The 23,106-nt window shown below is 43.3% G+C and overlaps 1 protein-coding gene across 1 annotated transcript in view; it reads right to left on the minus strand.

The window, feature by feature from the left end:
* Positions 1 to 23,106, minus strand: part of itga11a (integrin, alpha 11a) — a 119,969-nt gene that overhangs the window by 52,003 nt on the left and 44,860 nt on the right. Inside the window, exons 5-11 of the mRNA XM_041174901.1 lie at positions 17,475 to 17,589; positions 17,138 to 17,265; positions 15,155 to 15,303; positions 12,322 to 12,472; positions 11,648 to 11,813; positions 10,349 to 10,422; positions 447 to 591 (exon numbers count right to left, since the gene is read on the minus strand). Of these exons, the coding sequence (XP_041030835.1) occupies positions 447 to 591; positions 10,349 to 10,422; positions 11,648 to 11,813; positions 12,322 to 12,472; positions 15,155 to 15,303; positions 17,138 to 17,265; positions 17,475 to 17,589 (928 nt within the window). The remainder of the gene's footprint in view (positions 1 to 446; positions 592 to 10,348; positions 10,423 to 11,647; positions 11,814 to 12,321; positions 12,473 to 15,154; positions 15,304 to 17,137; positions 17,266 to 17,474; positions 17,590 to 23,106) is intronic.

A 23,106-nucleotide genomic window follows, 5' to 3' on the forward strand; every position in this document is an offset into this window, starting at 1 on the left:
CTCCCATTACACTTTCCTGCATTAGGATGGTGATTACACTCCAAAAGTTCTTCATTGACTGCAAAATGCTTTGGGATGTACTGAGGCTGTGAAAGGTGCTATATAAATGCAAGTTTTGCTCTCTTCATGAACAAAAGATCCAAGTTCACCTTCATTGTTATATCGTTCAACAATATTACATCAAAGCATGTTTCTGTAATTTACATGGCACCATTGCATGTCATGAGTAAAAACCAAGATGCAAAGACTTGTCTAACCACTAACCTTACAAGGGTGACAATGCCCCTTTATACCAGCGTTCAGTGCTCCTGCAGCAGGCAGTGATATTGATGATTAACGATGTGCTCTGCCCAGCTTCAGTAGTTTAAGAAAATCACAGTGGACTTCACAGAACAAGTTACATCTGAAAAGTAGTGACAATTACACAGGCAAGTGATCACGCTTACCAAGATAGGCCCCATGGTTCTTCAGTTCCTCTGGAAATTCCTTCATGTAGGCGTCCTTGGGAGGGATCACCCGTCCATGACTGGTTTGTTTTAAGATGGCACCTGTCCAATCATAGGCCCCCACAGCGCCAAGTAGTATCCCATCCTGCATGTGGGAGGTGGAAATAATTGAGGTCATAATTAATACAGCAACCACTTGCATTTATACAGCATCTTTTAACATAGTAAAACATCCCAACGTGTTTCATAGGAGTGTTACCAAATGAAATTTGACACTGAGCCCCTTAAGCAGATATTAGGACAGATTGGTCAATGATGTAGGTTTCAAGGATCATCTTAAAGGAGGGGAAAGAGACAGGGAGGGGTAGGGAGGGAAATCCAGAGCTTAGGACGCAGGCATTGGAAGGCACAGTTGCCAATGGTAGAGCGATTAAAATAGGGGATTCGCAAGAAACCAGAATTGGAGGGGCAAAGCAATCTCAGAGGGTTGTAGAGCTGGAGGAGATTACAGAGAGAGGCAGGGTGGAGGCTGTGGAGGGGTTTGAAAACAAGGGTGTGAATTTTAAAATTGAAGCATTGTCAATGTAGGTTAGCAAGCACTATTGAAAATATTGAAGGACCAAATCATTCCCCTTTCCACCAAGAATTGGAACCAGCCGCAGCAGAATGGCAAACAACCCAAGAATGTCTGAATGATTGGGTACAGTAATACCAACAAAGTGACCAAAATGCCTTTCTTCAATTGTTGCAGGACAACTCAAAAGAAAAAAAAATCAATTTCCCTTTTTAAAGCTACAGTTTCAAAACCAGAAAGAACCATATACCGTACTTTCTTTTGCTGAATTTGTTCCAAGTGCACAATTAAATCAATAAATCTTTGATTATGTACATTTTTCCATTTGAGGAATCCACTCCACAGAGAGCTACATATAATCTTTTTTTTTAAAAAAAAGGAGCGATGCACATTTTAAAAAGTTGGAAGAATCTTTTACTGTTGCTTGGATGAAAAGGATGTCCCACACGCATGAGAAATGTGCCAAAGTGACTATTCTTCTTCTGCAATCCATCTGGTAAGGAAATGAACTCCTGATAGGTAGACTGATTAAAAGAGTTTTTCCCCTTGAAAATGTAAGTTGACCTTCCTAACAGGGTCTCACTTTCTTGGCGTTTGAGCTGAGAGAAGGGGCCAAAAAACATAGCCATGTCACCACAAGCCTTGAATAAATATGGCAAATGTTCTCATCCTCTTTTTTATTTTAGCAAGATATTTGTGGGTTTAATAAAACAGAAGATAATGAATGTGAACTGGACTGGGGCAAACGGAAAATAGATTGAGGATCCTGCTTGAGTCCTTTAAGGAAACTGGGGTGCAATTGCCAAACTCGTGTCCTGCTTCTTTGTTTAAAATTGCCTGTGGAGGGGCCCAGGAAACAGGAGTCATTTCAAACCCTGAACAGAGGATGTAAGGAAGAATGGAAGAGGGGAGAAAAAGTTATTTGTGAGAGCTACAGTGAGTACAGTGTCTCAAATCCCACTGTCCAAAAACTGGATTGTCCAAAAACTAGACATTTTTAGTATGTGCCATGCATACATCTTAATTGAGTAAAATAAAAAAAGACTTACCTGGACAATTCAGTTAGGTGCTGCCTTAGTGTGATGTAGCGCCTCCCCTGACTAGCTATCCCCTTCGCTGCTTGCATGCCAGTCAATTCCCACGGTCCAAGTGACCCTTGACCACGCCTGACCTGAATCACCTATGGTCCGAACTGCCCGGCCTGAAATCCGGCAGGATCAGAATCCTGGCGTGTCCTTGGTCTCGAGGTTGCCGTTTTGAGACACTGTACCTTTTTATTCTTAGTTGGCTCTTCATGCTTTGCCTCAGGTTAGGAGAGCAGGGGTGGGGGGGAGGGAAAGGTGCTCCCGTGATATTGGTATGCACAGCAGGTCAGCTAGCATCTGAAAGAGAGAGACTGGACTTGGACGCCAGGGCACAATATATACTCAGCCCCACCAGGAATGCTTAGGTGTCCCTGGCCAAGGATTCCCCATCCACTTCCCCACCAACCCTGCGCTAACTCCACGTAGCGATGGTAACCTCTGTGATTTTCCACCACTTCCACTTCATTAACAAAATCTGGCCATGTTTAAAATTGGAGGTCCTACTTTTTCTTCTTGCTAAAATTAGCGGAAGGAGAATGAATGCCCATAACCTCCCTTTAAATAAATGTTTATTTTCTCTGTAGGTTGGCCTCTTGCCACCATTCTCTCTCCTTCAAATGGGAGGTTGGAACAGTCAGTTTCTCTGTGATTTGGCCACCACAGATAGATTTCTGTTAGCTGAGGCCTTCTGTTTAAAAATTAAGAAAGCAAAAAGATGAGACAAGGCTGCTGGATAACAGCAAGTCTGAAATAGTAGGTGACGCAAGAAATATGAGGCAGAATTTTTACCTCAGTGGGTGGGCGTGCGCCTGACCCACTCGAGCGTAAAATGACGTGTGTTGACATCGGGTGAGTGTCAACGCACAGTTGTGCGATATTTCGGCCGGTGGGCACGCACAGGAGTCGGCAGCGCGCCCACCGATAATTAAAAGGCCTATGAAGGCCTTTAAAAAGATAATTAACCTACATTTTTTGCTGCCCGTCCAACCTAATGGTTGGCGGGCAGGCAAAAAGCCCAAGCGGCCTTTGCATTATTTTGGAAACCTCATCCACGGGTGGGATGAGGTTTCCAACATCAAATAAAAATAAAATAAAAGCTTTTAAAATTCATTTCTAACATGTCCCTACTCATAAGGGACATGTTTTATAACATTTTAAAAATCTTTATTTGTTACTTTTAAAACTCTTCATCTCCCTGAGGCAGCTCTGGGTCTCAGGGAGATTTTCAAGCACTCAAGTTCCCCGCTTGCCCCACACACCCTCCTCCCCCGTCCACACAGGCAGCGCCTTTGGCCCTAAGGCAGCCTTAATTGGCCCACAGGGTGAAATTGCGGCCTGGCCTTGATTGTGGGTGGTGGTTGGCTTCCTGACCGCCCTTGTCTGCCCCCCCGGCTGAGCCCCCCACCCCCGACAAGGGCAAGATTCTGCCCCTAGTGACGGGATCTTCCTGATCCATTCAGGTGGCACAATGTGTTAATCTGCTGCAATCTTGTCTTGGCGAGGCCGTCAACAGCTGACAGGAATTGGCCAAAAACAGAGTTTAAAAATTAAGCCGAGGATTCAAAAATCGAAAACGGTAAATACTCGGCAGACCAGGTGGCACCTTTAGAGAGATTTGATGTTTCTGGTCGATGACCTTTCTTCAGAGCTGGAAGAAGTTAGTGCTGACAGTTTTTAGTACAGACCCTGGGAAAAGAGAAGTCTGTGATCAAGTGGAGGGCAGGAGTGGTTAAATGGCAATAGGGATGATGATCCAAGACAGAGGGAGGCAATAACAGGGCAAGTTTGGAAACAAAGCATGGGTCCAGAAGAAGGCTAAATGGCAACAGCAGAATAGGAGAGATGGTGGAGCGAAGAATGAAAAATCCAGCAAAGTGTAGAGGCTCCTTTAGGATTCAAAAATCACATGACATTGGTGTAGTACAAAGGGCTAACAAGAATGGATATGCTAATCTATGAGGCACATGATGATGTAGCACTTTTTAAAATTCATTCACGGGATGTGGGCGTTGCTAGCTAGGCCAGCATTTATTGCCTATCGCTAATCGCCCTTGCTCAGAGGGCATTTAAGAGCCAACCATGTCGCTGTGGGTCTGGAGTCACATGTAGGCCAGATCAGCTAAGGACGGCAGATTCCCTTCCCTAAAGGGACATTAGTGAACCAGATGGGTTTTTACGACAACCAGCAATGGTTTCATGGTCATCACGCTTTTCATTTCAGGTTTTTATTGAATTCAAATTTTGCCATCTGCCAAGGTGGTGGGATTCAAGCCCGGGTCCCCAGAGCATTAGTCACTATTCCAGTGACAATATCATTATACCACCGCCTCCCCACATCAGGCAGTCATTTGCTAGGTACTGTAGGCAGCTGACAGCCCTGAAGAGAGATATGCTTCCCCTGTAACCCACTATGTACATATTGTAAATAAACTAGCTTTTAAGTAAATATACTGATATGACTCCAGCTCTTCTTTACTAGAATCCTGGCTTAGTCCATTCTACAACACTGGGTGGCACTACAATGACCCACCAGTAAAACATTATAAAAACCCTAACAATTTTTTATCTGTCAGAGAGGTTCATTTTACAAATTTCTGTCTATCTTACTTGATTAGGTTGTAATGACTTAGGCACCACCAATAAGAACATAAGAAATAGGAGCAGGAATAGACCACATGGCCCATTAAGCCTGCTCCACCAATGCAAAAAAAAAAACATTAAGAACTAGGAATTAAGAGTACAAGTCCAAACTGGTCTTGTATACCTTAAAATGGAATGCCAGTACTCTTATTTACCAGTTTTTACTGTTTTTTTTTCCATTGAGCTGCCATTCAATACGATCATGGCTGATCTCCATCAACACTGATTGAACCAAGAGCAAGAATGTGAGTCAACGCTTCTCTCCAGCCAACTCCAGTGACTACTGAGCTAACAATAGGAAACGTCAGAAATACACAACAGGTCAAGCCAGCACCAGGAAAGAGGCAAGACAGGATCTCGAGCTTTGAGGCCAAATCCTTCGCCAAATTTCGGATGAAGGGAACACACCGGAAATGTAATGGGCCTAGAAATTGGTTTGTGGCAGCCTGCACCAAAAAGAGTAAGCCTGCACAGCACTTGATATTGGGCCTCTGGCCTTACTAATTGAGACTGGAACAATGCATGATCCCAGGCAACTCATTGGAAAATTTGGGCCTCTGTGTCAAGCACAGCAGATATGAAATAAAAACAAATAACCAATTTGGAGAAGAAGAAAAGAACCGATTCAGACCAGGGTTCTGATGAAAGGGGCATACTCAGCATCGGCTGTGACTCAATGGGAAGCACTCCTGCCTCTGGGTCATAAGGTTATGAGTCCAAGTTCCATTCCTGAGACTCGAGCACAAAATCTGGCTATCACTTCAGTGAAGTACTGAGGGAGAGCAACTTTGTTGGATGTTGTCTTTCAGGTGAGATGTTGAACTGATCGAGGCCCTCTCAGATGGATATAAAAAAAACCCACAGCACTATTTGAAGAGTTCTCTCTGGAGTCCTGGTCAGTATTTATTCCATAACCAATGGCACTAAAACAGCAACTATCTAATTATTATTACATTCTTGTTTGTGGGAGCTTGCTATGAATAAGTTAGCTGCCACATTTCCAACATATACAACAATGATATCAATTCAAAAGCACTTCATTGACTGTAAAGCACTTTGCGACATGCTGAGCTCATGAAAGATGCTATATAAATGCAAGCCTTTCTTTTAATCTGTCTTCCCTCTTAATTTGCCAGGCATCGAACAATCTGGTGCATCTTTCTATATTTTCTGGTTCTATTTCAGTTCATGAGCTGATACAGTTTTACCTCTTCATTTTTCCAATGATTACTGACTCACTGTCCCCTGGAAGCTTGGAAAGTGTAATTTAAAACTGAGTGTCCCATTGTTTCCTTAATGGAAAGAGTGTTAAATTGTCTCCAGATAAGTGAGCAAGAAGGAGGAGGAGGCCAGCTGCATGTTTTGGATAAGAAATTGAGTGCAGAAGAATACCTCAAGGCAGCCAACAGTGGAGTGAAGCTAGGGTTTGGAGTGGAGCCCCTTAGCCATGGGAATGCAGCTGCACTTGTCTCAATGTCTTGGACCAATTGATCGAAGACATAATCCAAACAGTTCCATTCAACTACAAATTTACATCTTGTCTTGAGAACCGAAAAAAAGGGATTTTTCACTCTCTTTGAAGATGAACCAAAGAGGCTGTGACCTTTCTTCTTTTGAGTCAGTTAGAAATATCAATAATCTTTTAAATTACCTTGCGGGATATTAGAGTAGAAAGGTCTGAGCCCATTTCAATCCTTCCAAATAGCCCCATTCCCCTTTCCCCATACTCCTCTAATCATTTCTCCTTCAAGTATTTATCCAGTTCCTTTTCAAAACGGCTATTGAATCTGTTTCCATCTCCCTATTGGATAGTGCATTCCAAATCCAAAACTCATTATGTCTAAAGATTTTTCTCCTGATTACTCTGGTTCTTTTATCAATCACGTTAAATCTGCGCCCCTTGGTTATTGAGCCTTCAGCCACTGGAAACGGTTTCTCTTTATTTATTCTATATAAATCCTTCATGTTTTTAAACACCGCTGTCAAATCTCCTCTTAGCCTTCCCTGCTCTAAGATGAATAACCCCTGTGCCTACAGGCAGGAGTTAATTGCTCCACCTGCATTTTGATTGGGTGCAAGTCCAGGGGTGAAAGGTCTTTATCTGACTCATTGTACCTCATCTCACATCACCTCACAAGTGGCTGCTGCTGTAGTGTTCAATTGTTCTGTGTTTATGTGAGTCTGGTAACTGATCTATGCTCGCTTTGCTTGATTAGTTAAGCTTGCATGAGGACTCAGAGAAGAGTAAACAAAGGTGTAGAAAGAGCTTGAAGCCAGAGCTAGAAGTATAGAGTTGACATTTTAAAAGCACTATAAATAATGTTCCTACACACGTAGAAGCTAGATTATTGCTCAAAAGAGACATGCTATCAAAGCTTTTTGTCTTGCACTCATCAGGATAAAATAGCAATACCAAATCTCAAGGGGAACAACAATTTATACTGCATGAGAAGAGCGTACTGATTGTTTTGCAATTGGACTCTGATTAGTAGAGGAATTGGGAATGCACCAGGGAACAGTTAACTGCCAAACTTTTGTTTAAATTCAAACCAGGCAAGTCGACTCTGATTGGTCATGGCATTGCCATGGGGAATGACCAAGAGAATGGCTGTACCCAAAGCTTTGTTTAGTTGAAAAAGGTGCAATGAGTGGACATGTGCTTTCTGTTTGTAAAGGTCAGGGCTCTGTGAGTAAATATATGTAGCTTCTAGCACGCATAAGTGAGCCACATTGCAATCTTCATTGATAATCTTAAATTGGTGTTAGTGTAATTCTTAGCAAAATCGGGATTGTTTAGTTAATGTTGGCCAATCATGGAATCACACCTCATATTGGGCACTATGTTCTGAGTTTTGCAAGCATGGCTGGTTGCGTACAATCAGTGCTTTGCCTTTTGCAAGCAGCTGAAAGGATGATCATATTTGATATGATCCACCAGTCATTGAGACATACTGCCTACATATCTGGCATCACACCAGCACTGAAATTCACATGCCACATTACTCAATTGTGTGGTAGTAGAGCATCTTTTTGGCTTGATAGCAGCATCCTGTTAGTGGAGAATGCCACTCATACTGCTACTGCAGAGTAACAGTGTGAAACGGCGAGCTTCACATGTTGCTCAATTTTTTGATTGTTCCCTTTGAGATTTGGTATTCTTGCCATTCTGTCCTGATGAATGCAAGATGAAAAACTTTGACAGAATGTCTCTTTTTTCATCGAAACTCAATCTCTGTTACTGCCAACTGATTGCACATAGAAACTAGAGTCATCTCTGCATTGCTCTGAGATATACAACAGGTGTAACCTCAGGCTTTAACAGAGCATCTCCTCTTAAACAGGTTAACAATATTTCCTGCAACTATCGCTAGGCTAGAGATTACGTTGTGAAGTGTCACATATTCCAATGAAAATAGGCACCGAACAGCCCAATATGGCATGACATACGTCCAAAAAAATGAACTTTTTATCATCAGCGGTCTCTACCTGTCCGTTTAAGAATCATCAGTTTAGGCTGTTGTAAATGCAGAATGCTCAGTGCATGTTGCACCCAGCTGATGCCAAAGTTGGCAGCAGTTTCCTAAACCACATGTTAGGCCCTTGATTAGTACATTCGAGGGACCAAAAACCTGTTTCAGGCAGATGGTCTCAGAAGCTACTGGCTTCCAATTTGTTGGTAGACCTCATTCTGGGGAGATTCAGGAGTGAGCGATCGTGCCCGGAAATTGGTCTCCTCCGTATTTATTTTTCACTGAAAAAAATAGCTGTTAGTTACCCAAGGTCTGATTTCTTCTCCAAGGTTTCCTCATTGTCTGCAAGAAGATTTTACACAAGGAAAATTCGGAGATTATTCATATTATTTTGGCTGATTTACAGCGATGGTGAGATTTATTTTCAGCTTTGAGCACAATAGTTCAGGTTTTAACACAATTTGAAGGATGGGTAATTTTAGATGTCATGAATTTAATACTTACGCTGTTGTCAAGAATTTACTGGAATCCTAAAAAGCCAACATTAAATCAAAACAGTTTGATTTCTCAACCAATTTATCACAGAAATTCTAAAGAGTGAGTTCCACGAATATGTATAATAATGCTGGCAATTTGTGGGTCATTGGATATACTGGTCTTGTGATCCAACTAGCGATTTGAACATGATTTGCTCATATTTGAGCCCCTCCCATCCTTTGCTGCAGCTGCTCTTTCTTGCTGGATATGGTTCATAGAGCATTGGGCCAATATTCATCCCAGGTAGCGAGTGTCAGAGACTTTTAGACCATGGGGTGGGGGAAGGACAAACTCACTTGTCTTTCCACAAGTGGATGCTTCAATGAGGAAATGCTGGATAGCAATCAGCTCTTTGAATCTCATAGTTGCGTGTCACTGTGTTGTACCTCATTACTGTTTGTGGAAGCTTCCTGTGTGCATTTTGGCTGCTGTCTTTCTTGCATTACAGCAGTGACTACACTTCAAATCTCTGTTAAGTGCTTTGGAACATCCTGAGGTTGTGAAAGTTGTTATATAAATGCAAATTCTTTCCTTTCTTTCCCTGGCTGATCTCTGACCTCTTTAATCCAGAAGTGCTGGCACCAGTTATGCCCCCAAATTTAGCCCTGATTCAGACCCTCTTATTCAGCTGAATCTGGGATCTTTTGGCCTCTGACTGCTCTTTATCCACAGGGGGATGTAGGCTTTTTTTTATTGTTTCGTGGGATGTGGGCATTACTGGCAAGGCCAGCATTTGTTGCCCATCCCTAATTGCCCTTGAACTGAGTGGCTTGCCACACCATTGCAGTTAGAAGTCAACCTCGTTGCTGTGGGTCTGGAGTCACATATAGGCCAGACCAGGTAAAGACAGCAGATTTCCTTCCTTAAAAGTTGTTAGTGAACCAGATGAGTTTTTACAATGGACTATGGTTTTATGGTCATCATTATTGAGACTAGCTTTTCAATTCCAGATTATAACTTGAATTCAAATCCCACCTGCTGCCTTGGTGGGATTTGAACCCTTGTCCCCAGAACATTAGCCTGGGTTTCTGGATTACTAGTCCAGTGACATTACCGCACTAATCTGGTCAAAAATGATAACAAACAAAATGGTTTGATTAAAAACAAAAACAAAACTACCTGGAAAAACTCAGCAGGTCTGGTAGCATCTGTGGAGAAGAACACAGTTAACGTTTCAAGTCCGTATGACTCTTCAACAGAACTAAGGAAAAATAGAAAAGGGGTGAAATATAAGCTGGTTTGTTGTGGGGGTGGGGTGGGACAAGAAGAGCTGGATAGAGGGTCAGTGATAGGTGGAGATAACCAAAAGATGTCACAAACAAAAGGACAAACAGGTGTTGAAGGTGACGTTATCTCTACCTATCACTGGCCCTCTATCCAGCTCTTCTTGTCCCACCGCCCCCCCCCAACCAGCTTATATTTCACCCCTTTTCTATTTTTCCTTAGTTCTGTTGAAGTCATACAGACTCAAAACATTAACTGTATTCCTCTCCACAGATGCTGCCAGACCTGCTGAGTTTTTCCAGGTATTTTTGTTTTTGTTTTGGATTTCCAGCAGTTTTTTGCTTTTATCAAAATGATTTGATTCTTGCTTACCTCCACAAAATGTGTTGAGAATCCCGCTTGTGACATTTCCAATTGAAAAGATGTTTCGTTCTGAATACTGGTTCCTAATATTAAAACAAGAGGGAACCGTTCGTCAATATTAACATGTCCAATTATTATTCTGATTCAATACATTTACTTTTTTGTGTTAATTAAGGTGAACAATGTCAAAGTGACAAATGGAGGGCTATTCTATTTTTATCCAACAATGTCAAAAAAACATTCAGGCCCTCCACTGACGCACAGTAGCAGCAGTGTGTACCATCTACAAGATGCACTGCAGCAACTCACCAAGGCTCCCTCAACAGCACCTTCCAAACCCGTTACCGCTACCATCTAGAAGGACAAGGGCAGGAGATGCATGGGAATACTGTCACCTGAAAATTTCCATCCAAGTCACACACCATCCTGACTTGGAAATATATCATCGTTCCTTCACTGTCACTGGGTCAAAATCCTGGATCTCTCTCCCTAACAGCACTATGGGTGTACATACACCACATGGACTACAGCGGTTCAAGAAGGCAGCTCACCACCACCTTCTCAAGCATGGGATGGGCAATAAATACTGGCCTTGCCAGCAAAGCCTGCTTCCTGTCAATGGAAAGATTTTTTAAAACCTCCTAGAACAGGTGGAGTATGAATCATGTGCATAGCAAAGCTCCTTCAACACTGACCCAACAATGCACCATATCTCCAACCTCAGTGTGTTCTCTACTGCAGCAGTGCCACATTGTGGCACTGCCTATAGTTAAAGGATTCTATCTGCTGTCATGACTCCAACTCAGTTAGCTGGCTCAGGGAGGTGTGTTGTGGCATTAGACATTCATGCTAGCCTCCTGGTGAGATCTCTGGCAGCATGTGGGAATGCCAGTAGTCAACCGGAGTATCCAGATTGGAGCCAATATAAATAGAGACAAAGAAACATCCTGAAGATTGCAATGCTGAAGGACACGGCCACTGGGGTGAGTCACTGGTGGACTTCCACTGATAACAGATCTGATCCCCAACCTGTTTGTGGGATCTTGCCCTGTCCGAACCTGCTGCTGAATTTCCTACATTACAACAGTGACTGCTTTTCAAAAGTACTTCATTGACTGTAAAGAGCTTTGGGTTTTTTTTGATCTTTCATGGGACGTGGGCCGCTTGAACCGCTACAGTCTGTGTGAGGTAGGGATACCCAAAGTTCTATCACGTGTCCCGAGGTTTTGAAAGCTGCGATATCAAAGCAATTATTTATTTTCTTTTAAAGTTTACCAAAATCCCACAGGAGTACCAAAGAGTGTTTACCTTCCAAGCTGAAGATTCGTGCTCCGAGTGCGTCCACAATATCCTTCAGGGCTGACTCGTCAGAGACGTTGAAGAAATGCTTTTCATCCGGGTGGCTGGCAATTGATTTAATCTCCTTTAGGAAGTCACTTGGATTGATTCCTCTCCTGTTGTAATATCCAAGCACCTGCAGAGCAACATGAAGGTTTTACTAATTGAAAGAACCTTCTCTGTTCCTCTCCTGAAGCCACAGACAAAGGAGGTACCTTCCCCCAGGTGCCCATTCCTCATGCCAGGTGGCAAGTGCCGGTTTGCTATATAACTGTGGGAGCATCATAGCAGAGCCCCATCTTTACGTACTGCACTCTTCAACAAGATGTGAAATCTTGGATTACTTTGCTACATTAAAGGTTTTATACAAATGCAACATGTTACAACAAGAAACAAAACAGGAGCAGGAACCCTGGAGGATTTTCTCCATCCTTAAATCAAAGGTGTTGAAGCAAAGCACAGTGTCTGTATTGCTGTCCTGGGAAAGACGTCAACTTGTCAACTCAACCCAGGATTGGCCCTGAAAACTCCCCAGTGTATGGTTCAATTAACACTGCATGATGCAGCGATAGCCACTAACCCAGTGAGGGACCTCTGTCTTGACAATGTCTAACAGCGGATCTAGCATTGTGTATATTGCCTACCGCAATGGCGTATCTGGTGATGTTGTCTCGCTCGCTGTCCTCAATCACTTGTTTTAGATGTGGGCTGTCGTGTGATTCACCATCAGTTATGACAATCATCACCTTCTTGGCTTCTCTTCTTGCACCTCTTCTAATGCTGAATGCCTCAGAGCTGGCAGAGATAAAGAGAACACTCTTTAAACTGGTCATTCTTCCAACGAGATGTTAAACCAAGGCACTGACTGCTTGCACCAGCAGTCAAGTCTCATGGCACAATTCAAAAGGAGTAGGGAGTTCTCTTGATGTCTTCATCCACGTAGTTAGAATTGGTTAACGCTGGGCTTGTCTATTACAATGCTCTCTTGGCTGACCTCTCATCTTCCATCTTATATGACCTTGAGGTCACCAGAATTTCTGCTGCCTATGACCTAACTTACACCAAGTCCCAGTCACCTATCATCTCTATGCTCGCTGACCTACATTGGCTCCCAGTCTGACAACACATCGATTTTAAAATTCTCATCCTTGTCTTCAAATCCTTCCATGGCTTCTTCCCTCCAAGTCTCTGTAATCTCCTCCAGCCCCACAATCATCTAAGATCTCTGCACTCCTCTAATTCTGGCCTCTTAAGCAGCTTTGATGTTAATCATTCCACAATTGGTGACTGTGCCTTCAGGTGCCTAGGCCCTAAGCTCTGGAATTCTCTCCTTAAACTGATTCACCTCTTTCTCCTCCTTTTTGATGTTCCTTATAACCTACATTCCTGACTAAGCTTTTTGCAATTTATTGTAATACCCGCTCCTGTGGCTTGATGTCAAAATTTGTTTGAAAACATCGTTGTGCTATTAAGAAAATGTATAAATGAAAGTTGTTGTTGTCCTGGGCAACATTCCTCCTTCAACCTTCACCGTCAGGAAAAACAGGAATAGATGAACAGCTCGTTCATCTTGTTTGATGTTTAGGGGATCATGATGTGCACAAAATGGTTTGACTATGCAGCAATGGCAACTACACTTCAAAGCTCACTGGCTGTGAAGTTCTTTAGGAGAGGCTCTACAAACATGATTGACATGTAGATAGGATGATTCCCCTGGTGAGTCCAGAACCAGGGGACACAGTCTCAGAATAAAGGGTTGGCCATTTAGGACTGAGATGAGGAGGAATTTCCTCACTCAGAGGATGGTGAATCTTTGGAATTCTCTACCTCAGAGGGGTGCAGAAGACCAATCATTGAGCATGTTGAAGACAGAAATCAATGTGGGGATATTGGGGAAAAATGGTGTAGAGGCAGATGATCGGCCTTGTTCTGTTTGAATGGCAAAGCAAGCTGGATGGGTGGAATGGCCTGCTCCTGCTCCTATGTTCCTACGACAGCAACTTAGAAAAACAAGGGAGATTGAGTCAGATTTTTTTTATGCATCTCTCCAAATGGGGCGTCATGAATTAGCAGAGATTGGGCTACAACATTGATGGGATGTGTGCAGCTTTTGGATGCAGCTGTGAGCAGTATTCACCATAATTCTCTACTTTAGCTTATTTTTTCCAAGAAGCTTAACATTATGGAGCTCAGCCCTCTCTCCTTAATGTTTTTTACAGGTTTTTAAAACCCACACTTGACTCCCAATTACTAATTGATTTATACCACCTTCTCGCTCATGGTTTTCCACCCTTGCATTGTGGACTTAGGCCTTTTTAGATAATAACACAACAGCAATTTGGACAGCAGGTTTGGACATCACCTAACAAACACAAAATAAACTGGCAATGACGGAAGTGGCGAAAGGACAATTACATGTCACAATATTATTCATATCTGAAGATATTATATGAATTGTGATTCAACAATAATGTGAAAATAGGAAAATGGGAGTCTCCGGCCTTTCATTACATGCACTGACAATGAGATCACCAAAAATCTGCAAGATTAGCACTAGTGAAAATGCTTGCAGTGTGTTTGGGGTGAGTTTGGAATCCTGTGGTCAGGATATGTGCAGTACAGTTAACCCAAAGCATTCACTATTCCCACTATGGAATTGCAAATGAAAGCAGAAATTCAGGCAGGTTTATTTTCTATCAGAATTTCCGGTTCCTTCACTGCCGAACAATCTGTCCATTCAGCGTTGGACAGCTTCAATCATAAACTTGAAAATCGCAGGGCTCTGCTAAGGGAGCTTGGCCGCAGCTCAGAGAATCCATGTGCAACTCCTAGAGTATTTGCAGCTCTGCTGTGTTAGGAAGGTGGTGGAATGGCAGGGTGGTGGGAAGCGGGTGGGAGTGTGGGAGTGGGAGCACAGTTAGTGCCCTGCCCCTGATTGTTACCCAGCAACCAGAAAATTACCACTGGATAAGAATATGACTGGACTCAACTGTGATACTCTCCATGATAAGAAAAGAGAGATTTGCATTAATATAGCAGCTTTCATGGCCTGTGAAAAAGTGTATTTTTTTTAAAGGCAATGAAGTACTTTAGAAATTTAGTCACTGGAGGAAACACAGCAGCCAATTTATGCACAGCAAGCCCCCACAAACAGCAAAGATGCTGGAGCTGTTCTCCTTAGAACAAAGAAGATTGGGAGGAGATTTGATAGACGTGTTTGGTAGGGTTCAGAAAGAGCAAATAAAGAGAAAGTGCTTCCAATGGCTGAAGGATTGATAACCAGAGGGCACAGAGTTAATGGAATCGGTGAGGCAATAGGAGGTGAAATGGGAAAAGTAACATTTTCGTGTAATGAGTGGTGAGTGTTTGGAATGTACTACTTGATAGGGTGATATATACAGATTCAGAAATAGCTTTCACCCGCTGTATTTCGCCCATCTGTTTTGGAATTATAATAGGGGTTTGGGGAGCCATTACCGTGCGATCTCAATGCCATGCGCGGTGTTGGTTTCCGTCCCTCCTCGCTGTTGAATGTTTCTAGCGGCCTTGACAACGTCAGTAACAGACTTGTAGTCCCTGAGCTCAAACTCGTGAACGGCGGTCTCTCCATACTGCACAATGCCCAGCTGCGGAACAAGCACAGCAGGTATAAGAACACGGCAGAAGCAGAGGACACACTCTCTTTTCCTCCCACCCGGCGAGACCCTTTCCAAGCTTTTCCTCCTGATGATCACCTGAATTTCCTCTCCCACTCACTAGGCAGCTGCCCAGTGCCAATGTCACGAGTGGACAACTTGTTAGTTCTAAACTGTACAAACCAATCTTCAAGCTGTTGTTTATAAGCAAGCAGACGGCTTTTGTATGGGAAGTTGTTTTAAATCTTGTTAAATCTACTTCCTTATTAACAATTCCTATTTCTAATGAACCCCTAGAAATGTAAGAACATTACACGCTGACTGGTATGTATTGCTGAAATTTTCTGTTTTAATTTACAAAACAAAAGCTATTTAAGTTAGGAATGATTCGTTGTAAATCTGAACAGTATTAAAAGGTTTTTGTCACTCAGAGGATGGTAAGTCTCAGAGGGCTGTGGGGACTCAGTCATTGGCCAGAAATTTCCTGTCGGCGATTTGGGGGTGGGGGAAATTGACGCGGGATGACTTCGGGAGGAACCCCCGACGTCATCCTGGTCCCTTTAAATTTTCAGGAAGGCAGCGGGCAGCAAAATCAGCTGTCCACCCGCCGACCTGTCAATGGCCAATTGAGGCAGTGGACAGGGTAACTAAAGTAATTAAAGGCCCTGCCCGTCCAACCTTAAGGGGCGGGCAGGCCAGGAGCCCCAGTGGGCTTCTGATAACACATGAAACCACATCCACTGGCGGGATGAAGTTTCATGTTCCTTTTTAAAAACTTTAATAAATGTAATGTTATATTTATTAACATGTCCCATCTCGTGTGACATTGTCACATGAAGGGTAAATGTTAGTAAAATTTTTATTTTTCTATTTTTTTAAAGTTTTTTAGACCGTCACTAATCTCCCTGAGACAGGACTTTGCCTCAGAGAGCACTGCTAGCATACGTGAAAGAGCGCACTCTGACAGATGGGGATTCCTTCCCCCCCCAGCACAGGGAGCACATAGCGCTTCCTGTCGGGCAGGCCGCTGGGCGGGCCTTAATTGGCCTGCCCACTCAAAATGGTGGCAGGCCCCGTTTCGGTGGTGGGGTTGGCTGTCTGCCAGCCGCCGAGCTGGTGGGGCCCACACATCATCCAAGGGCAAAGTTCTGCCCGTTGAATATGTTCAAGACAGAGACTGATCGACTTCTAGATAGCAAAGATATCAATGGATATGGGGGTTGTGCAGGAAAATGGCACTTGGGTAGAAGATCAACCATGATCTTATTGAATGGCAGAGCAGGCTCGAGGGGCCGAATGGCCTACTCCTGCTCCTATTTCCTATGAATCTTTATGGTTAAGTTCCTGCTTGAATTTATTCCTCAAAGCTAAGCGATACAAAGTTTATAACCAGTGAAATTTCTGAGTAGAATGTTGCCATGAATTTAACAGGCTATCCTTGTACCCCTGGGATCTGGGTTTAAATCTGCTTCCACCATCCTTTCAGGCAGTGCATTCCAGATCACAACAACTCGCTGTGTAAAAGTATTTGCCTGAAGTCGTTTCTGGTTACTTTGCCAATCACCTTAAAACTGTGTCCCTCTGGTTACTGACCCTTCTGCCACTGGAAACACTTTCTCTTTATTTAGTCTATTAGAGCTCTTCTTGGTTTTGAACTCACTTATAGGGTTAACCTTTAACCTTAACGCTTAACCTTCTCCACACTAAGGAGAATTCTTAATGCCAGCGAGCTATTCATTGTAATAAGTGACAAATCTCATTCTGTTGATGAGTCAGACTCCACGCTGGATATACTATGAGTTGGAAAATCTCGTTTGATGCTCACCCGAATCTGTCCAGGTCCAATGTAAAATTTCTTCAGAATGTTTATAAGAAAGTTCTGGACTTCGTACCAGGGATAAATACTGTTGGAGCCATCTAAAACAATCACAATGTCCATGTATGTCTCACAACCTAGGGAGAGAAGCAGGTCAATGTCAATGTCATGCCTTGTGTGTTGGTTAAGCAGATGTCTGGCCAATAGGCATGCTGTTTCAAGCCGAGCACCTATGTGTTATTCCCTCTGACTGAAAGCAGATTATGCGACACAGGCAGGAAAGCTGTGTTCCTTTAACTACTTAAGCACGCATGCAAGTTGAGAGCAGTAGGGACTCTTGTCATACGCTGGATGGCAGGTGCAAAAGCCCGTGCACTTCTGAAGTTGGAGCTGATTTTGCAGCAGATCCCGGTGCTGTAGTAGGAGCTTCCGCACTCGTGGGACCAGAGCGGACCGCAGGTCTGTGAAAAAAGCAGGAAGTAAGGAGAAAAATGAGGACTTGTGCTGGAATTTGGACACTTTGTAAACTTTTCCAAGACGTTTCATTCCCCGTTAACCTCTACACGGCTGCTATCATTGTCATCAATTTTCTGCGAGGAATATTGATAATGAACCAAGTGTCACAGTCGCTCCTCAAATTCTGGCCTCCCAACCATCCCTAATTTTAATCGGTCCACCATTGGTGGCTGTGCCTTCAACTGCCAAGGCTCTAAGCTCTAGAATTCCCTCTCTAAAACCTCTCCAGCTCTTTTTTCCTTTAAAATACTCCTTAAAACCCCTTTGACCAAGTTTTTGTTCATCTGTCTGTGTGAAATGTTTGTTGTTAATACTTCTGTGAAATGCCTTTACTACATAAAAGTTGCTACATAAATGCAAACTGTTGTTGTTTTTGAAGTATTATAACTTGGGTTCAAGCTTTCTGGATTTGACCCATGGGGGTCACTCTAAATTGACTCTGTGTCACCAAACAGGACCATAAAGTTGGTAAGATAAATGCCTTTGGACATCACTAATGCAATGACCGAACAATGAATTCAAAGGAAATAGATATGCCCAGTGGAGCAACAGACCACAAATAGCAAATACATTCTAATATCATTGTGAGCGTATATGATATCTTGAGGATTTAAGGCTATAGTTTTAATGGAGGGTTTACACTATTACTGTGAATGCTAGAACAGGCCCAACTCCAAAACCTTCCTTTATTTTTTCTGGCTCTTGAGAAAGGAAGGTCTGGAGTATGCAGTCTTCCTCGTGATACTGTCGCAGAGTCCCCTTTTTTAATCTGCAGGGCTACATGAGCCTGAGGACTTCCCTTTGGCTTTGACCCAGGCATTTGAAATAGTCCATAAGATTCCTGTTTGGAATCATGCCCTTGTGTGAAGGATAGTGTTGCTGCATCTGACTGCTTCTCATGTTAGCCTTGGTCACTATGGCTGGTTAGTACCTCAGGGCTGGTCCCACTCCACCTAGGCAGGCTACTTTGTCAGGACCGGGATTCAAGCACGTGTCCAATGAAGGAATGCAGATTAAGTAGGAGGAATCTGCCAGTCTGTGATTTTATTCTGGAGTAATCTTCAATAATGTTTTTTTTTAAATATTGCTGAAACAAAAATAAAAATTGAAATCCAGGGACCATGACCAGCCTTCTCAGGAGGAGTCATATTCAGACAGAGACTCCCTAGGTCGACATTGTTGAGGGCCACTTTTCACACAATTGGTAAATAGGCATCACAGCCCAATCTGATTCTAATGATTGTTTTTCGGCACCAGTGATAGGTTCATAATCAGGAGGAGGAGCCCGAGAGATTGTTCCTCTCTCCTGGCAGGCCACCCCTATCGCCAACCCGGCTGAGATCAGCTAACTCAGCACAGATGGTCTCAGTACAACAACAACTTGCATTTGCACAGCACCATTAAGGTTGCAAAATTTCCCAAGGAGGCCTGCAGGAGCCATTCTTACATAAAATTTCACATTGAGCTATATAAAGAGACTTTAGGACAAGTGACCAAAAGCTTGGTCAAAGGAGTCGGTTTTAAAAAACCTCGTCAAGGAGGAGAGAGGGATAGAAACGTTTAGGGAGGGAATTCTAGAGCTGAGGGTACAGCTGCCAATGGGCCGCCATTAAAATCAGGGATGCACAACAAACTGGAATTGTGCAAGAAAATGCAACGGCTATTGTCTACACAGCAAATCCCTCACAAAGCAATAGGATGAATGTTTTAGGTGTTGGTTGAGGGAGGAATGTTGGCCAAGACATTGGCTGGAATCTTCCGGCCTACTGGTTGTGGGCATCGTCACGGGCAGGAGGGGAAAATTTAGAGAGCGTTTCCCATCCCACCCACGACAATGCCTGCCAATGCAGGGGCCAGGAAACCCCGCCCGTTGTTTAAATTCCCTCCTTTGATTAAAATGCAATAAATGGAACTTTTCACCCCACTGGAGCAAGGAGACCAGGCCCCGTTTTAACGTTTCATTCATCTCAGCTGGTATCTCTGACCGAGCAGCACTCCCTTAGGACTAGACCGGAGCATCAGCCTGGGTGATGCACTGAAGACCCAGAATGTGAACGACAAATTTGTGCGGAGACCTTGTCCGAGTGAAACTTTGCCACTGTTAATTATGGCAAGTCATTTTTGTTTAAAGATAGCGTCTGCTCATCAGGGTGCCTTTTAAATATCAATTAATGAGGGCCACTCTGGGCATCTCTTCAGATCAGCTGGAGTTCAGTGGGTCAGTCGCACACTTGGGTTCAATTCCCACTCCAGGGACTTAACTGCAAAAATCTAGGCTGACAATCCTAGTGCAGTACTGAAGGAGTGCCGCACTGTCAGAAATGCCATTTTTCGGATGAGATGTTAAACCAATATGTTAAACCTGCTCTCTCAGGTGGATGTAAAAAATCCCATGTCATAATATTGAAGAGCAGGGGAGTTATCCTAACCAGTAGGGAGTCCTGGCCATTATTTATCTGTCAATTGTTTTTTACAATTGATGATAGTTGTCAGGGGGCAGAATTTTGCCGTCGCGAGCAGGGGGCGGGTCCAGCTCGCCGACGCATAAAATGACGCAGGGTGATGTTGGGCGGAACCCCCGATGTCATCTCGCCCGCATTTAAATTTTCAGGAAGGCCAGGGGTGCAGCAAAATCAGCTGCGGGACCGCCGACCTGTCAATGGCCAATTGAGGCCATTGACAGGGTCATTTAAACAATTAAAGGACCTGCCCGTCCGACCTTAACATTGTCGGGCAGACCAGGAGCCCCGGCGGCAACTAGATAAAACATGAAACCTCATTCACTGGCGGGATGAGGTTTCATGCAGGGTTTTAAAAAGTTTAATAAAGTTATTATGTAAATTATGAACATGTCCCATCTCATGTGACATTGTCACATGAAGGGGACATGTTAGGGAATTTTTTTTTCTATTTTTCAAAGTGTAAGCGATCCTCCTGAGGCAGCACTTAGCTCAGGGAGATGTGTGCTCTTTCGTGCCAGAGATTGGGTCGGACCCACCCTACTGACAGACAGAAAATTCTGCCCATGGTCACTGTCAGGCCAAGCAGACATGAGGGCATTACAATTTCAAAAAAAAAACTTTATTCCCACTTTCAGTGACCCATGCCAACTATCATCGATTGTTGTAAAAACCCATCTGGTTCACTCATGCCCTTTAGGGAAGGAAGTCTGCCATCCTTACCCGGTCTGGCCTACATGTGACTCTGAAATGGCCTTACAAAACATTCAGTTCGAGGGCAATTAGGGATGGGCAACAAATGCTGGCCTTGCCAGTGACGGCCACATCTCATGAAAGAATAAAGAAATCAACATCACCAAGAGATCAGCTTATCTGACCATTATCACCTTATTGTTTGTGGGAGCTTGCTGTGCGCAAATTGGCTGCTACATTTCCTACATTCAGAAAAAGTCCTTCATTAGTTATAAACTTTTTTAAAGTCATGAAAGACGTTATATAAATACAAGTTGGTTTTCGTCTCTTCACTTTTTTTTTGTTCCAGGGTGAACCTCAGGTTAGGAGTTTGAAAGAGTTATTGAACCCAGCAGTAGAATTAGAGTCATAGAATCATACTACACAGGAGGAGACTATTCTGCCCACTGTGCCGATGCCTGCTCTTTGAAAGAGCCATGTAATTCGACCCACTCCCCTGCTCTCTCATCATAGTCTTGCTAAATTTTGCTTTTCAAATATATATCCAAATCCTTTTCAAAGTTATGATTGAATCCGCTCTCACCACCCTTTCAGGCAGCACATCCTCGATCATACCAACCTTACTGTGTAAAAACAAAATTCTCCTCATCTGCTGCCTGGGTCTTTTAATAATTTTCTTCAATTTGTTGCTTTCTATTTATCAACCCTCCCGCCAGGAAAACAGTTTCTCCCTGTCTAACTCTAGCTAAACCCTTCATCATTTTGAACACCTCTATTGAATCTCCTCTTAACCTTCTCTGCTATAGAATAAGGAACAATCCCAACTTCTCTTGTGAACTGAATTAACACACACACACACATACACACACACTCAGCTGAGGCTCCTGGTGTTAACAGTAGCATCAGTTGATGTTAGTTTAGCTGCCTTGCTCTGTCAGATTCGGGAACTCTGACAGTTTAGACAAATATTCATCAACAAAATAAAACCAGAAGTGGATGGAAAGAAATGGCCTGCATTTACGTCAATTTTGGAAAATAAATTCTTAACCATGGTGGCTCAGTTGTGAAGGCAGCGTTCAGGGTGGCAGTGAGGCACATTGTCCTAGCAATGGGCCAGATTCAACATCCAGTCACTGGTGCATTTGTTGGTGTCAGAGCCAGGGCTATAGTTCAAGCTATTACACTCAGTCTCAGTCTCCTTTGGGGCAGAGGGAGGAAATTTCAGCCGGGATTGTTTAGTTCCTGTTTGTTTATTCAGTGACTTCTACCAGAAATCATGTTGGGATGAGGATATGATGCCCTCCAATATTCCCTCAAGATTTACGAAGGAAGTATGGTCACATGGGCACAGTGTTAGAGTGTAGCTGATGCTGGTAGAACTGTTAGCTAAGAAGGGCCTGCACTTTAAGGGAAGGAAAAAATGTTGCAGGATATCTTGTTGGCAAGACTGCTTTATTAAAAGGAAAGCACTTCATAAACAAACGGGTACTTATGAAGCAATTGACCTCATTAGTCATTGTTATCTCATGTTTAAACAATGTTTCTTCATTTAGAAACATAGAAACATAGAAATATAGAAGCAGGAGTAGGTCATTCAGCCTATCAAGCCTTCTCCACCATTCAATATGATTATGGCTGATTCTCTATCTCAATGCTGTACTCCCTCTCTCTCCCCATATTCTTTGATGCCTTTAGAGTCTAGAAACCTATTTCCTTTTTAGATTTATTCAGTGACTTCGCCTCCACAGCTCTCTGTGGTAGAGAATTCAACAGGTTCACCACCTGTTGAGTGAAAATGTTTCTCCTCATCTCAGTCCTAAATGGCCTACTCCATATCCTGATTCTGTGACCCCTTGTTCTAGACTCCCCCCAGCCAGAGGAACCATCATCCCTGCATCCAGTCCGTCCAGCCCTGTTAGAAATTTATACATTTCAACGAGATCCCCTCTCATTCCTCTAAACTGCGGTGAATACAGGCCTAGTAGGCCCAATCTTCCCTCATATAACAATCCTGCTATGTCAGGAGTCAGTCTGGTGAACCTTCGCTGCATTCCTTCAATGACAATTATATCCTTTCTTAAGTAAGGAGACCAAAACTACACAATATTCCAGGGGTAGAATTTTCCGCTTGGCATGTGGGCGTGCGCCGGACACGCTTGAGCGTGAAATAGGGCATGATATTTCGGTTGGTGGGCGCGGGGGAGAGTTGGCAGCGTGCCTGCTGCCAATTAAGAGGCCTATTAACGCCATTAAAGTATCATTTAACAGGGATTTTTCAATGCCTATCCAATGTTACAGTTGGCGGGCAGG

Source organism: Carcharodon carcharias, chromosome 26 (assembly GCF_017639515.1).
Source record: "Carcharodon carcharias isolate sCarCar2 chromosome 26, sCarCar2.pri, whole genome shotgun sequence".
Taxonomy (NCBI): domain Eukaryota; kingdom Metazoa; phylum Chordata; class Chondrichthyes; order Lamniformes; family Lamnidae; genus Carcharodon; species Carcharodon carcharias.